Source organism: Vanessa tameamea, chromosome 19, assembly GCF_037043105.1.
Source record: "Vanessa tameamea isolate UH-Manoa-2023 chromosome 19, ilVanTame1 primary haplotype, whole genome shotgun sequence".
Classification (NCBI taxonomy): domain Eukaryota; kingdom Metazoa; phylum Arthropoda; class Insecta; order Lepidoptera; family Nymphalidae; genus Vanessa; species Vanessa tameamea.
In genome coordinates, this window is record NC_087327.1 from 9,467,972 (window position 1) to 9,485,833 (window position 17,862).

Genomic DNA, 17,862 nt, shown 5'->3' on the forward strand with positions numbered 1-17,862 from the left:
CCTCCACAATTTATTATCTATATAAATCGTGTATTTATTATCTGTAACCAACAATTGCGCTAACGTCTCTATGGCCGTAATTATATGTTGTCTATTAATAAAATTTTGACATGTTAATTTAAGATAGTGTGGGCGTCACCTTCCTGTCTAAGTTTTATGATTAAAATCAAGCAAATTATCATGATTCTATGAATTGTTTTCTGTTAAAGATTTAAGTAAATTAATTACTTTATTTCATTGAAATTTGCATGCAGACTTTCGTTGTATACATTTATTTTCTAATCTCATCTAGTTAGGTACCACCCACTCATCTGATATCCTACCATCAAATACTAATATTTAGTATTTTTGTGTGAAGGGTGAGTCACCCAGTGTAACTAAAGGCACAACTAATAAACATCTTATCTATTTATTTATTTATTTAAAATACTTTATTGCACAACACTGGAATACATAATATAAACACAAAACATTACATAAATAGTGCACAAAGGCGGTCTTATCGCGTATAGCGATCTCTCACAGACAACCTTTGGTGATAGAAGCTTAGAAACGAAAACAGTTAAGTGCGGATATAGAAAGAGGAGATAATAACTATAATTTACGAATACTTATATTAAAGTATAATAATAAACTACACATAACTACATCCGAATAATACACATATAATAATATGATATATATTATATATCAAAATATAAGAATTAATAACATTAAGTGCTTAAATTTATAGAAATATGAATTAAAAATAGTTACTGTATAAACTCTTGACCGCGTGTAATGGTGGCAAGAATGCATGCAGCATTTCCCCGTTGAATCGCAATTCCGATCCTCTGGGCTAAAATCGAACCAGTCCTCCTGTCACCAGTGGAGGCAATAAGGCGCAGTGTTATACTTTTGATGAAGATTTTGGCACCACTACTCCAAGAACCAAGTGTTTCGACATGAAATGAAATGGGACAAAAAAGTAATTTGACACGAATATTTGGATATTTTTTTGCTTCAGCTTTAAATATATATATAATATATTTCATAATAAATCTTAGTTACCAAGGTTGGTAACAAAGTGGTGTGATATAAGGAATTGTTAACATTTTTTACAACGCCAGAATTTTTGGGCAGTGCTGATAAATCACTGCCCATATTGCATAGAAAAACTGTTTAAATAAAATAAAAAAAAATTAATCGTTTTGCGCCGTCGGTCATAGCGTAATATTATATGGTCAATACTCTGTATCTTTTTTGTCTGACAGGATTTATTCGATTTGGATTGGTACATCCTGTTATTAGACGCATCTAAACAATGAGACTGTATAACTATACCAATATTACAAGATTATTGTTGTTAGCGTTTTGCTTCTTCAAGATGTTTTCTTTCACCGTCGAGCACGAGATGAATTATAAACACAAATTAAGCACATGAAAATTCAATGGTGCTTGCCTGGGCTTGAACCCGAAATCATCGGTTAAGATGCACGCGAACCACTGAGCCATCTCGGCTCATTAGTATAAATGGGGTACTATAGTATGGGTTCAATACTTCACCATAAAGTTAATAGCGACGCATCATAAATCTCTTACAGCCAATAAAGTTTTTAATGTTATCAAAATATGTCCAATTGATTTAACTGTCACATTGATTTTTAATCTGTAAATTTATGCCCCTGTCACGTGATCACTTGTTTCAATGACGCGTTATTAATTATTTGTTACGATTTCCGAATAAAATATGTACGTGGTGGTATTTTAACTAAAATAGTTGTTAAAATGGTTTGGGTGTATAATTTATTGTCAAAATCAAAGAAATCAAAACATTTCTTAGTCAAATAAGCTCTTGCGAGCATTGTTGGATGATTTTCAAGATTAATTTTTAAATTGAATTTTAAGTTTGATAGAAATATACTTCTAGAAAATTCGCCAACAAACTCAGTAATTACACTATAGGTAGTAATATCAAAATACGAAAACAATTCGAGATTGACTTTGAATACGAAGTATTTTTTATCTTACCTTTAACACTTCTATACATTATGTTTAATTTACGACATTAGAACATACTGCGATATAAAACGGCGTAATTATATTTAAAAAAAATGGCGCCATATTTGTGTCATTGCAAATGTAAAGTTAGCCGAGATGGCCCAGTGGTTAAAACACGTACATCTTAACCGATGATTTCGGGTTCAAGCCCAGGCAAGCACTACTGAATTTTCATGTGCTTAATTTGTGTTTATAATTCATCTCGTGCTCGGCGCTGAAGGAAAACATCGTGAAGAAAACTTGCATGTGTCTAATTTCAACGAAATTCTGCCACATTTGTATTGGAGCAGCCCGCATTGGAGCAGAGTGGTGGAATATACTCCAAACCTTCTCCTCAAAGGGAGAGGAGGCCTTAGCTCAGCAGTGGGAAATTTACAGGCTGTTAATGAAAAAAAAAATGTAAAATCTAAATATATTAAGGGACAACGCTTAGTTTTGTTTCATAGTTATGTCATTATTTTCATCGTAGTGTTAATCCTTATGACAGAAACTTAATAGCTAATAATTCATCAAAAGAAGAGTAAAGCTCAATAAATCTTTGCTTTATTTATAGCTCTGCTATGTTATGCATTACAAACGCTTATTGATTGATAAATCTTTATGTATTATACAACACTGTTCCTCTTTACTTATATCCAACATAATTTTACTTCCGAAGTTCCGATTTATACTTTACCGCCGTCCAAAACGCCATATTATCGCGAAACCATAATTAATATCACAGATTTATTCTAGATTTTGACCAATAATATCAAGTAAATTCAATGTCAAAGTTTATTTTGATTTACTCCGTTTGTAGTTGGAATGGACTTAGAGATTGTGATGGGTTCTTAGTACTATACTCACGATATAAAATATATACAATGATCTGTACGCCATTAATGTCTAAGGAAGTGGTTCTCAACCCGTGGTCCGAGGCACACTGGCACAACAAAACCACTTCCAGTGTTCCGTGACAAAAGTAAGGTCAATATTACAATGCCTTTTAAAAAAAAGATATCGTTTAAAAAGGTAGGGTGGCCTACACTGGGTGTGTTGTATTTTTTACATTTGTAAAATGGAGTTATCTTTTCGAAAAATCTTATTCCGTTACTGTACGAGTATGTAGGCTTTATCTTGCAATATAATTTTAAACCAGTTACAACCGACGTGAAAGTTTTCAACGCTTTTTTTTTCACTTTTCATAGCTTGTAACAATACATTCAAGTATATTAAAATATTATTCGTTTTAGTACGTGAATTAAATAATTGTTTGCTTATTAATAGTTATGTTTTAGTATTTTTTATTTACATTCGAAATTCGATTTCATGATGTTTATCGAGGTTTTTATAAACTCACGTTTCAGATAAAGTATTCCCCAACATCATGATGTTTGACAACCACTGATTTAAAAGACGAGTGAATGAGACGAACTTTCATTCACCTTCTTTTTATCAATAAACAATAGCTTTTTAGAGAATCGTCTTATCATTAACCAAAGTTCCACAGAAGTCATCAACTGGCAGTCTGTTCATTTTATTGGGCTATTTTATTCGTTACTTGATTTATGTTATACTGTTTATGTTTATACGGAACAAGGAATAGGCGGCGACTGGATAGTGCATTAAAGGGGAATGTGCTAAGATTTACGTAAACGTTTTTAGCTTAGTTTAAAGCGACCACAAAAGGAGTTAATAGTTAAAAGGTATCAAAAGAATAACACAATACTATTATAGATAGTCTATTCCAACCACCATTCGACAAAAACTAAATAAACAACATTTGACACTGATTTGACGCGATGTCATTGGTCGAGAGCTTGAATAATCTATGATGATTATGGATTTTTGAAAAAATGCCATTTAGAAAGTCGTTTAAAAGAATAAGGAATAAGGAATGAGTACACAAGAGGAAGTTTGAAAGTGGCACCGGTAACCGAGAAGCCATGTGGAAACCGGCTGTCGTGGTATGGGCATGTTATGCGGAGGAATGAGGACCATGTTGTGAGGAAGGTCTTGAGCATGGATGTGGATATTTATAGAGGTAGAGGACGACCAAAGAAACGATGGATGAATTGTATGTAAGACGATATGATTAGAAATAATGTTACTTGTGAGATGACGTCCGACAGAGAAGTATGGAAGAAGAAAACATGCTGCGCCGACTCCAAGAAATATTGGGATAAGGCCAGGAGGATGTGATGTGCCATTTAGAAAGTCAACGAAGCTGTTATCGGAACTTTGGATGTAAAATTGAAGTGGATATGAGTCGTTAATGGATTAGCGTTGTATTATAAATCATTGCAGTGCACAACATGACCGAGCTATTGGCAAATCGCATGGAATATGTAAATCTGAGGTTTATCTTCATTCCTTCTTTGATTGGAATAGACAAAAACCAGTAGGTACAATTAAATACTAAAAATACTATAAAAATAAAAAAGATTTCTTGTGATGTCATATATGTTATAAAAAAAAACTAGTATATTCCTTAAAGGCCGGCAACGCACCTGCAAGCCCCCCGGTGTTGCAGATATCCACGGTCGGTAGTAGTCACTTTCCATCAGGTGAGCCTCCTGTGCGTTTGCCGCCTATGACATAAAAAAAAGAAACATAACTGAACCCTTAAACGATAAAAGTTGATGTTGTAATTACTGAAATTAAAAAAAAAATCCAAGAGGAGGTTTTTTTTTTTATGGCGTTGGTTGGCGGACGAGCATATGGGCCACCTGATGGTAAGTGGTCACCACCGCCCATAGACAAAGGCGCTGTAAGAAATATTGTTATTATATTGTTGCTTTGACTGGTTACGATATGACGAACTTTTTGCCTAAAGCTCCTTTCATATATTACAATTATCTTATAAGCACAAAACATAAAAAATAGACGAATTATAAAACGTACAGTGTAATTTGTATTTATATTCATTAGCGACGTACCAAAGTTTTTAACGGGTACAAATTAAACCATACAAACAAACAAATTTTACCTCTTAAAAACATAATAATCTTTGTCGTCTAAAATCAAAAACTCGTTCCACGATAAAAGTGAGGACGCTAATTACTGAAGTGAATTATCGATACTAAGTTGAGATTCGAATACGATAGCGTGAGACAACGATGTTTATCGAGCCATTAAATTAAAAACCTTTCGAAAGTTAAATATTTAATTTATATGATCTACGGCCATCCTTATTCGCCGTTCAAAAGAGTTTCGACGTATTTTTTTGGGCACTATTAGAGTAAATTCGAGTGCAACGTTATATAATTTACATTAAAGTATATAATTTACATTAAAGTATTGTTGGTAAACGTAAAAGAAAATAAAGTAGGAGAGCGGACCATCCCTTACTTCGCCAATGCGCCACCAACCTTGAGAACTAAGATGTTATGTCCCTTGTGCCTGTAACGCTGGCTCACTCATCTTTCAAACCGGAACACAACAATACCAAGTATTATATATAGCTGCTTGGTGGCAAAATATCTAATGAGTGGGTGGTACCTACCCAGACGGGCTTCCGCAAAGTCTGACCACCAAAACTCTTATTTTTCTCTCGTGCTTTATTTTTTCTTAGAAATCTACAATAAAAATCCGGTTCTCCTTCCGCTTACACTTGGGACGCCAGACATCGTCTACCCAATTTGGGGTTTTACTCCGTGATTGCACGTCTCTACACTAAGATTGGTCATTTCCAACGTTCTTCGATATTTGTCCAGCCAAGTACCGTAATTTATTCTAAGAATAGATATTAATTATTTGTTTGTCGTTTACATCATCTCGGATGCTATTGTTTGCGTTGCGGTTAAGGTATGGTATACAACTGTTGTAGTTATAGTGTCTAAGACCAGCACTTTACCGCTCTGCATTCTTTATAATAAATAGAAACTTAATACTTCAACAGAGCTAATAGCCTTCTAGCACAAGCTTTAATCGTCGTAATATTAGTAATTCTTTATTGACGACCTCCGTGGTCGAGTAGTGTGTGCACCGGTTTTCATGGGTACACCACTCCGACGTCCCGGGCTCGATTCCCGGCCGAGTCTATGTAGAAAAAGTTCATTAGTTTTCTATGTTGTCGTGGGTCTGGGTGTATGTAGTGCCGTCGTTACTTCTGATTTTCCATAACACAAGTGCTTTAGCTACTTACATTGGGATCAGAGTAATGTATGTGATGTTGTCCAATATTTACTATTTATAATGGGACATTTCTATTATTCTTTAAAAATACAGTCAGTCCGTCTAGCGAGTCATTTGCTCTATTGTGATTCTTAAAGCTAATTTTTTACTCACTATCAACATAATCTTAGTACATAGTTTGAAGAAAACATGTTTTCAAAAAATATTGGCATATACACAATAAAAAAATCACGATACGAATATTTTCATTTTGTATTGTTATCAATGTCTTCTGTCTTGGAGCAAAGTTCTTCTAAGCGGCTTACAGTAGATTGAACTGGTCCTTACTTAGTATTGTTCAGTTCCGGTTTGAAGGGTGAGTGAGCCAGTGTAACTACAGCCACAAGGGACATAACATCTCTGTTCCCAGTGTCAGCTCATTGGCGATCTAAAGAATTGTTAAAATTTCGGACAACACCAGTGTCAATGCCAGGGGGGTGTGACCATTTTTCATCAAGTGGCCCATTAGCCTCGTGACTACATTAAAAAAAAAATTAACAACAATATAAAATACCTATTACATCTAGAAATCGTTGTCTAAATCTTTTTACATATAAAACTATAAATTATATTAAACAGGCAACCGAACTTAATCGCTTCGTATTTATTGCCTTTGTCCCTTCGTGGTCAATTAAGCTATCATTCTCATATTTTCATATTAAGTTCGACACTGCGAGTAAAGCCATGGGATAATCATATATTCTGACCTATAGCTGATACAAAATTATCACGCGCCTTTATAAGCAACTCGGCTTAAGCGATGCGAGGTTGCGATTTGTTATGCAATTTCTGACGCTTGATGCTTAGATTTTAAAACGACTCTACATTAACGAATTAATAGACTTTCCTTGGTGTCATTAAATTTAACGACTTTATCTGTAAAGGATTTCATACATCAGATATATTTAACGATAGCTATCAGGTTTATTTTTTTTTTTTCAATTTTAGAATGGATTCCTAAGTTTTTTTTTTTATATGTACTTTGTTAAACTTAGATGAAATTATTGTTGTTATAATAAATTTAATGTACGGTGTAACATAACATAATAAAACATAATCAGCCTGTAAATTTCCCACTGTTGGGCTAAGGCCTCCTCTCCCGTTGAGGAGAAGGTATGGAGCATATTCCACAACGCTGCTCCAATGCGGGTTGGTGGAATACACATGTAGCAGAATTTCGTTGAAATTAGACACATGCAGGTTTCCTCACAATGTTTTCCTTCACCGCCGAGCACGAGATGAATTATAAACACAAATTAAGCAGATGAAAATTCAGTGGTGCCTGCCTGGGTTTGAACCCGAAATCATCGGTTAAGATGCATGCGTTCTAACCACTGGGCCATCTCGGCTCATATTATAAAAGGACTATTTAATTAAACAAGAATTATTAAAATTTGAATATATCAAAACGCGTAAAGCTTATAATTTGAATAGACATAAATCAAGGTGACTATAATTTTGTTAATTTATTTTGGGCGTAATACTGCTAAAGATTTGTTTCGAATAATTCTTAATTTGCATAAAGTTTTCGAGAATTACGTTGCTAACGATTGATGATTATATCGCGTCGGCTTTCATTAATTAAACAAAAATAATATTTTTTTAACTTACCAGAAGAATTTAATGTGGCATCGAAAAATAAAAACAAAAAACAGTAAAATAAAAATAAAATCTTCGATTTGGCGAATTTATTTGCTTATGTGACATCACTAATTATTACGATTGCGTAAAGATCATTTTCACATAAGAAATAAATAAAGTTTGATGATTTTGACGACGCGCTTAATACGTTTAAATTGTGTCGTACTATACCATCCAGTCATCATATATTCTACCACCAAGCAGCAATACAAATGTATTGTTGTGTTGAATGACTAAGCCAGTGTAACTACTGGCAGTGACCACTTTCCATCAGGCGGCCCATTTGCCAGTCCGCCAACCGATGCCACAAAAACAATCAAATATAGTTTTCTCAATTCTGTTTTAGATGTTAATTTTAAGCGTTTAGTAATAAGTAGATGCTGAAAACATCTTAATAAATAAATTTTATCTTATCCAATCTATTGTATTAAAATTATATCTAATATACGTATTTTTATATATTACATATATAAGTATATTATTTACTTATCTATCTATATCTATATAAAAATTTTCGTGCAGCTCTACGATAGACCGATCGAAACCTATCTACAGTTAGATCGTTAAAAACATTTTTAGTCGACAACATAATTATATCCGCAAAATTCGTATAATCGAGATATTTCGATATTAAATTCATGAAATTCAATTACATGACAGTTCAACGGCCGGCCATATTTGACGTTTACGGTTGATGTTATAGATGTTTGATAATCACAACGTTAATGAAAAAGTGATATGTTATATGAAAATTAAATGATAAACTGTATTTGTTTAGTTATATTTATTTTACCCGACCGAAGCTGGGTTTTCATCTAGTCTATAAATAATATAAAACAAAGTCGCTGTCCACCTCTGTTTACATCTCTTCTTATAAAACGCTGAACGGATTTTGATACAGTTTTTTCTTATAGAAGACCGATACATAAGGAAGTTTTGTGTATATAATTTGTTGTGTATATAATATGTGTTAATTTTATACAAAATTACTGAACTATAACGGTGTTTTATTGAAAAAAATATTTTCAAAGAACGGATTTCCTAGGGCGGATAGCTGATTCAAAATATATGAAATATTTTGATTGGAAAAAATCGTATTTCATAATGCCCTGTTTTATTTAAATTTTGTTGGTGGTAGGGCTTTGTGCAAGCCCATCTGGGTAGGTACCACTCCACCCACTCAGATATTCTACCGCCAAACAATAGTACGTCACAAAAACATCCGCCAAACTATGTCTACCATAAAAAAAATAAAAATAATGAATGCATTTTGGTCCTGACAACATCGCCGGGAGGTGATTCCAAAACGTTTAATCGAAACAGCAATCATGAGCTCAGAACGAGAGTGTTTTCCTTGAGAACGTAGCTTAGCTCAGGAGCTGGTCGGTCGGGAGGAGAACGTTTCTGCTTATTGTCCTATCCTCGTATTCATTCAAGATATCTGAGTCTATCTGGTCTATGTGCAATTATATTAGTAAATTTATTTCATAATTTAATTATACTAGTTTTTATTTATATATACTTTTCTGCGAACCAAACGCTAGCACGATTCAGAAAATTATTTGCAATAGAGAATTAGCTAATAAATACTAATATTATAAACGCAAAAGTAATTCTGTCCGTTTGTTGCTCTTTCAAGGTCAAACCGCTCAACCAAATCTGAAGGAATTCGGTATGAAGCAAGATTAAACTCCAAGGAAAGACATAGGCTTTTGATGCCATACATCCGACAACCAACCCCTAAAATGCGAGCAAAGCCGAAGGCGACAACTAATCGTATATATTTATACATTTTCAGTTATTGTGTATCTAACAATGAATTGTGTAACGCTATATGCTAAGCCAAGCCAAGCCAAACCAAGCCAAACCTTGGTATAAATATAATAGAGTTGAAAAAATATAAAAAATTAATAATAAAAATAATATACTTCGTTAGATATTATATTTATTTATTTCAAAGAAAACTCCATGACACATCGCATCGCATCGCACTCGAATCACGTACAAAAGTTTGCACACAACGCTGTACTGTATAACTCCACTGTTGTTTCTGTAGTACAACATAAAATTCAGCTTCCTTTGTCTTAATTAATGCCTTCACACGCAACACTTTTGCGGCGTTTAATAAAGAAAAAATCAATATTGCAGTTAAATAAAATAGGTCTTTGATGTGCGGTCTAAGTGTTAGAGATTTAATTATTCCGTTTAAAATAGTTATAATTATATTTTTTTTTATAGTTTCGTACTTCCAGAGGAAATGTAATTATAAGATTACTTCGTTGTCCGTCTGTCTGTCTATCCGTCATGACCCCTTTTCTCAGGAACGGGTAAAGGTATCGAATTGAAATTAATATCAAATTCGACGCAATACGAATTTTATGGCTATTTATGTCGCATTTCTCATACATACTCATAATCCATGGCTACCTTTAATTAAATCTCTGTATATTGAACCGTGTCTTTAGCTGAGCAACAATGCGGAACAGGCCGCTCTATGTACTTTATTGAATTTCTGGAAAATTCCTAACACATGCCACCGCCGGTGCGACTTTTAATTCGTTGAACGTACCAACTATTTCAAATTGAATTTTATGTCAATTGGAACTTTCTTGCTTGCCAGTACGAAACTTAATTTTTTAAATTACAAAAAAATATACTCTATTTTAATTTTAAATAAGTAACATGTTTTCAATTGAGAAAGATGGGGTTTTGGCCCCCTGATAATATGATTCATGATGATCAAATAAACACACGTTTATTTATACATATTATTTTATTTATAAGCTTATAAGATACAAAGAAAAAGGTCCTATCTAAATATTTTTAGTATTGGGCATAGTTAAAAAAAGTTTAAACGTACTTACACAATTTTTTTAAATAGTGTTTTACATTTCAATAATATTATGTCTTCGTCTTATGCCATTGAACATTAAAATCAACTGATACTAACTGCTATGTGGTACGTATTTGCGCAAGCTGGTCTGAGTCAGCCCACTCATGACATATACTAACCGCGAACGGCAATACTTAGTATATTTTTGTGTTCCAGTTTAATGAGTTAGTCAATTTAACCAACACAATGAAATATTATATTTTACATCCGAAGGTTGTTGGTTCGTTGACCATCATGTTAGCAATGATTAGTATTTCTCAGAGCGCCAAGTTTATTGTCAGTGGTGACTTACCAGAGGAGGTTGCCCATTTGTAGTAATATTTCGTACTACTTATTAATAATAGGATAATATTCATTATAGCTTAATATTTGTACTATCCTAATATATTTAAGCACAAGTTTAAACTTAATAATAAGTTTAATAAATGTAAACACTGATTGGGAAGTCACTGGCCCCTAAGATACGGGTTCGCCCAGTTTAAGGGTACAGGGCCTCTTTGATGTATATAATTTGATGTATTAACAAAAAATATATTTGATTGATTTGATTGATTGATAAAGTACGTAAAGTACCAAATTAGAAAAAAAATCCTAAACATATTTCATTTTATATTTACACATACATATTTATTTTAATATATTTAATTAATTTAAATGATAAATCCTACCGCACGTTTATACAGCGTTAAATCGCGGTACAGTAATGGTTATTCGTTTTCAAACTAAAATACGGATAATGCAGTCTAGAAACTTTTATTGAACCTAAATAAATACCTAATCCCCGGCTGGCATTAAATTATTGTGGCCATATCGTAAACCCGCAACGTTCTGTGTGCTACAATATTTATTTTTATTAAGTCATTGTACATACTGTGTGGCAAAACGTTGCGTTTTCCATTTTTCTTTATGTCTAAATATATATATTTTTAATTCAATTACTTTGCTGTGACAATAAATGATCCCAAATATCCAGCAGACTGGTGATATTTTCATTAATTATAATAAAATCGTTAAAATATTCTAAACTTGTCGACTATCACACATAACTCTGTTTGATTGATCAAATCAAGTAACTATCCATTAATTTTTGGTTGAATCTACTTTCCGAACCGTTGTTACTTTAAGTTTAAATACACTTATGTAAAATTATGATTAGAAATTACTTGGTAAAACCTTTTTGAATTAATTATATTTTGATACAAAAAAAATTGTATGACTATATAATTTATTAGTATATAATAACCGCAGCGTTTTTAATCGAGTGCGTTGCGTTTATTTTTTCGCATCCTTCGTCTGTGGTCGTAACAGGAACTAATTGCTTTCGGAAACGCTTTATGTGATCGTATATCACCTGAAATATGATTTATCCAAACCAATTCCTCCGTTTTTGTGAAATAAAAGCTATAACAGTGTGTCGTAATTATTATTGAAATATTTTGATTGCTTTCCATACAATTCTTTATCATAAATACGCGATTAATTACCCATTTAGTTATTTTTTTGATATTATTTTACTTGAAATATTTGCATGTAGTGGTACTCCTTTGATAAAATGTCTACTGGTAAACGAGAGAGTTCAGGTGATGTCCCAACAGCTTTACTTGCTTTCTGAGTTACGGGAGTACAAATACTACTAGCTTCCATATTTCAAAGGCATATTACCTTTTTGGACTGACCTGAAATTTTAAGCCAGGTCTTCGTCATCTTCTCCCGTATAGCCATTAGACTAGACCAGACTAAACGTAGGCTAACTATTCTTGTTTTCATTGTTGATTGAGTTCATTTGATTTTGGCAAGCTATTAGAAAATTTGGGATGTCTCTTGAATATGACAAGTGTCAGATGGGAGTGGTTTATTACTAGACAAACATATAGGTGAATGAAGATATTGGAAAATAGATTATAGGAAAATTGTTGACTGATATAGTGAAAACTTGACTATTGGGTACGAAGCAATACGTACTAATTGATGAGGGGGCGGCCGAGATCTCGCCCCAAGAGGGGAGTTGCTCCGAGCCATAGCACAGGAGAACCAGTGGATTCTTATGTGGAACTTTCCCGCAGCCACTCGAACCATCGCAAGAACAGCCTATGTATTGCCATTGGAATTATTGGGTAAGATTCAACAAAACCCAATTCCCCTTCTGGAGCCCGGATATCTTCGAAAATTGAACTGCAGTTAGTAGATGAATAATTGGATATTATTAAATAAAAACGATCGTAAATGCACGAATGATCGCACGAATACGAATCGCCAATAATATGAAGCTAATTTGCATTAGCCTGGATAAACTCAAAACTTAACTTACTTTATGGTTCGATCCATTGAGAAACCTCGACTATAATGAGTGCATGAAGCTAATCCAAGTACATTGTACGTTATATAAACAACATTGCTTAATCCAAGCCGTCATCGAGTGAAGCACACGCCGTGAAACTATCTGGAACTCGGCCAGTTCTATTATCTACTATAGTTTTAGTACTCTACGGTGTAAACGGTCTCGGTTATGCGAATATGCATTAAATTTCATAATTTCATACAAAGTTATGGTTATTTTTATAAATAGTAAAGATAATTTGTTTCCAGCATTATTTGTCTCTTTCTGGCTTCAGCACATCACTTGGACAGTTACAGGTTGTTACTTTTTTACTTCACAATCAAGTTTCCGCCTGAATCTAATTCATTGATAGCAATTAAAGAACCCTTTTAATCTATAGATTACTTTATAAATGAGTAATATAATTTACCAAATAGAACAAAGATTCAGAACTTTAAACAGTGAAGTAAAATAAATTATAACAAAATTAATAAACGTTAATTAAGTTCCCATTTAAATGTTTTGAGAGATATCATGATATACTCTACCATTAAACAGCAATACTTAATGTGTTCCGGTTTGAAGGATAAGTGAGTTGGTAACTACAGGCACAGGGGATATAACATCTTAGTTCCCAAAGATGGTGGCGCATTGATGATCTAGGGAATGGTTAATATTTCTTACAAAGCTATCGTGATGATAAGTACTTGCTATGAGGTGTACAAATATACATTTTAAGAATAATTATTTAAAGTTGTCTATTACTTTGTTTTCCTAGGGGATTATTAAATTGAATATAAGAACCATTTTTTTTTATTATTAATATGTACTTTTGATTCCAAAACAAAAAATATATTTTTTTGATTGCACTAAAGAATAAATGTCATATCAGTCAAAGAAAAAAAAATGGCGGCAAAGACAGTCGTATTGACTCAAAAAGGGAAATCTAAATCTACGTTAAATAAATAAATCATTTATTTTGTTTTCACTGTTTTAGTTTATATATATTTGTAAATAATATATTAAAAAAGAGCGCATCACCTATCACAGAGGCATGGGTCTACCTTTATGGCACGAGATTTGGGTACTTCGCACTTAATATTTCTGAGTCATAAAAAAAAATGTCGTATTAATTGTTATTCTAGAGTCGGATATTTATTAGTATACTTTTAAAAAGTCATTTTCACTTCTGTTATGTAAAAATATATTAACATAACATTATTAGTAATTCCAATTTAAACAACAGTTATTGGCGCGATACACATTGAAATAATATTCCTTATTAAAATGATTTTATTGAGAAAGATAAAATGATAAATAACTAAGAAATACTAACTAACTAAGATTGGAACGTATTTTTTTTTTTTAATAGTGTCTGTGAGTTTGTTGTTATGTGCATAAATTGTTGTACTTATTTCTTAACATGAGGTTAATAAGTTTTACTCATCATAGTTTAAGAAAGTTACTGGTAATTTTCTTAATTGTCTTTTATGGAATATTAGCATAAACGCTAGCTAGATATATAGATACGTCATACTATCACTTTGCTGATCTATTACATAAAAACAAAACAAAATGCATTTATTTTAAACTTCATTTTTTTTATTTGTTATTCAAAAAATTAAAAAAAGTTTTAAAGTATTACATTTCAAATTCTCTAAAAAAATTTCGACGCAACCATGTAAGTTACATACCAACGGATACGGAGGCTTGTGTAATAGTTTATAAATTTAAATTCTTTAAATGCAAGTCCAGTAAAAATATATTCCAATCAAAATGAACAAAAGAAAATATTTGCTCCAAATGTTCTTCAGAGCAAACAACAAAAGCTCTTGAAACGTTTTGCTAGCCGGAACAGTCTCAATTTCCCCAGCTTCCTCTAGCGAGTGGTGTTTCATGTTGTGATCGCCATCCGTCTTACTGTCTCGGCCAGTTTGTAAATGCTGACGTTTTTAATTGACTTCGGAAACCTACATTTTACGCTTATACTCTTTCAGTAAAAGTTGTAGAAAATATACGATGCTTTTTGGATTACACTGAGACTAAAAAAAAAATACATTGGTAAAGAAGGCATATTATTCGATACAAGAGTATATTGATGATAAAAAAGCGTGGAGTTAATACTTGTTGACTTCCAGGTAGGAGAAATAATATACATATATAATTGTATTTAACTAACATGACTGTATTTTTAGATATTAAAAAAGAGTAACTACTGAGTTTCTTGCCGGTTCTTCTCGGTAGAATCTACATTCCGAACCGGTGGTAGCTTTACTTTAAATAGTTTGTTAAATGACGATTCAAAAGTGCTTGTAAAAGCCTACTTGAATAAAGTATATTTTGATTTTGACTACTCTTTACAGTAAGAGTTTAGGTAGGTGGACAAGTTAATGAGCTACCTGTTGCTAAGTAGTTACAAACCTTAGACATTGGCGCTGCTTACAAAGCCAATGCATCACCAACCTTGGGAGCTAAGATGTCATCTCCCTTATGCCTGTTGTACTGGTTTACTCACCATTCAAACCGGAACACAACAATACTAAACAATGCTGCTTGGCGATAGAACATATTATGAGTGGATACTACTGAGACCAAAAAGCCGAACCATCAACTAAATTCTACTAAATTGATGTATTTTAATTATTTAAGTTATTTCTCATAAAATGAATATAAAACTTAATTTAGTACTAGGTTAGAAACAACACGACGGCTAATTAAAGCCAGTAAATATTTCAAATCTTTGCCTAAATAAAATTGTTTTAGGCCTATATTAGTTTATTGGAAAATCATTATCGACTTTGGTAAAATTTTTATCATTGATATTAAATTTTCAAATTGTTTTTTAACGTTACGCACTTTGATACACGTTTACGAAGATATTTTTGAAGTTTTCTAAGAATATCTTGTATAAGTATCTCTTGAATAAATATTTAATATACTAATGCTATGAATAATGTTCAAATTAATATGAATTCAAAGGGCATAATATTATATTTGAGAGAAAAACATCGTGGGTTTTGTAACGAGCTACTTAGTATCGAAAAATGTCTAATGTTTTTTTTCGTTTAAGACTTAAAAGAGAAATGGCTATGAAAATTTGATCGCTTATAACATACAGACTTTATTATAACTCAATAAGAAAAAATGTACATTCTCTTTTAAATGGGACGAATATTACGAGGGCCAAGATGGTACAGTGGTCAGAACTCATGAATCCTTATCAAATACTGTAAGTTCAGACTGAAGTATCACTGACATTACAGGTGTTTAATGGTGCTTTATAATACATCCCTACCTCGATAGTAACGGATGGAGAAAACTGCATGTTTTGTTTGAAAATTTTCCTCATACGTATCAAGCAACCAGAAGCCAACTAAGCTCGAAAACTTCTCCTTAAAGATGGGAGGAAACATCTAACAGTTGGAAAATTACCAGGCTTTCTTCTTCTTAAAATTCTTGGATACAAAAAAAATCTGCTTAATTTTTTTTTAATTTGCTAAATTGAAGAGAAAATTGTAGCAACCGAGCTGTAAATGTGAAACCAATAAACTAATGTTGTATAACCAGCGGCTGTGACTAGCTCCTATTCAATTTTTTATAGCATTGTTATGACGGACCCAAATGGACCACCTGAAGCTCAAGGGTCATCATTATCTAGACATTGGCACCGCAATTTTTTTTTACCATTCCTTACATCACATATGTATGATATGTCACGTCACTCATCCACAACAGTAAGTATTGCTGCTTGGCGGTAGCATATGGTAGCATATGACGTCTTAACAAATTGTTAATTACTTCACACACTATCTGGGATTTGTATTTGCTTTTAATTTCGTATTCACTTTTGTTGCTTCACTATTATGCTACGCACGCTCCATGCGTCTTTTTTTCTAATCTGAGTTTGTAATATTAAACCCACACGAAATAAGCTAAAATTTCTTGTAGTTAATTTTTCATTATAACAACGACATACGATTTATATGAAACAGCTGCGATGGTTAAACTAGACATGGTTAAAATATCCTTCTATATGTATATTAAAACGAGAGCTACACGTTGGACACGCGGCTCGAACGAAGTCGCTTTTGCTATATATTATGTATATTTAATACAACAGACACGATGTAATAAAATCACAAAGTTTGAAAATAATTAAAATATGATAACGACACAACTGTAATTAATAATCCCGTGTAAAAGAAAACAATGACAAAAAAAATATAAAAAACTCTACACAATAGAAAGAGAAAGAGGAAGAGTAAGAGGAAGAGGAAGAGGAAGAGGAAAAGAAAGAGAAAGAGAAGGAGAAAGAGGAAGAGGAAGAGGAAGAGAAAGAGGAAGAGGAAGAGGAAGAGGAAGAGAAAGAGAAAGAGAAAGAGAAAGAGAAAGAGATAGAGAAAGAGAAAGAGAAAGAGAAAGAGAAAGAGAAAGAGAAAGAGAAAGAGAAAGAGAAAGAGAAAGAGAAAGAGATTTCTGCCACTTCACTTGGCTACCAGGTATCGACCTACCCTTGGCTTGCACGAAGCCTAACAGCCAATTAGTAATAGTTGTGAATTCATACAAAAATATTTTAATTACGTTCTTTACATTATTCTTAGTTTATCGACAATCATAACGTAACATTATTTATTCGTATATCAAAATTGCAATTTTGTTAACAAGGTCAGTTATCAAGAAGAAACATTTTTAATGGGATTTCCATGGTATTAGTAGTTCTATTTGTTTATGCGGAACGCACTTATCGCCACGACTGATAGATTAAACTGGTCTCCACTTCAAAACAGTTTTCATAGAAACTGTAACATTTCGTAAA

General features: G+C 32.7%; 1 protein-coding gene across 1 annotated transcript in view; it reads left to right on the forward strand.

Moving 5' to 3' along the window:
- LOC135193838 (histone H3.v1-like) overlaps positions 1-17,590 on the forward strand; it is a 30,826-nt gene extending 13,236 nt beyond the window's left edge. The window contains exon 3 of the mRNA XM_064217928.1: positions 17,313-17,590. Coding sequence (XP_064073998.1) covers positions 17,313-17,590 — 278 coding nt within the window. The remainder of the gene's footprint in view (positions 1-17,312) is intronic.
- The last annotated feature ends 272 nt before the right edge of the window (positions 17,591-17,862 follow it).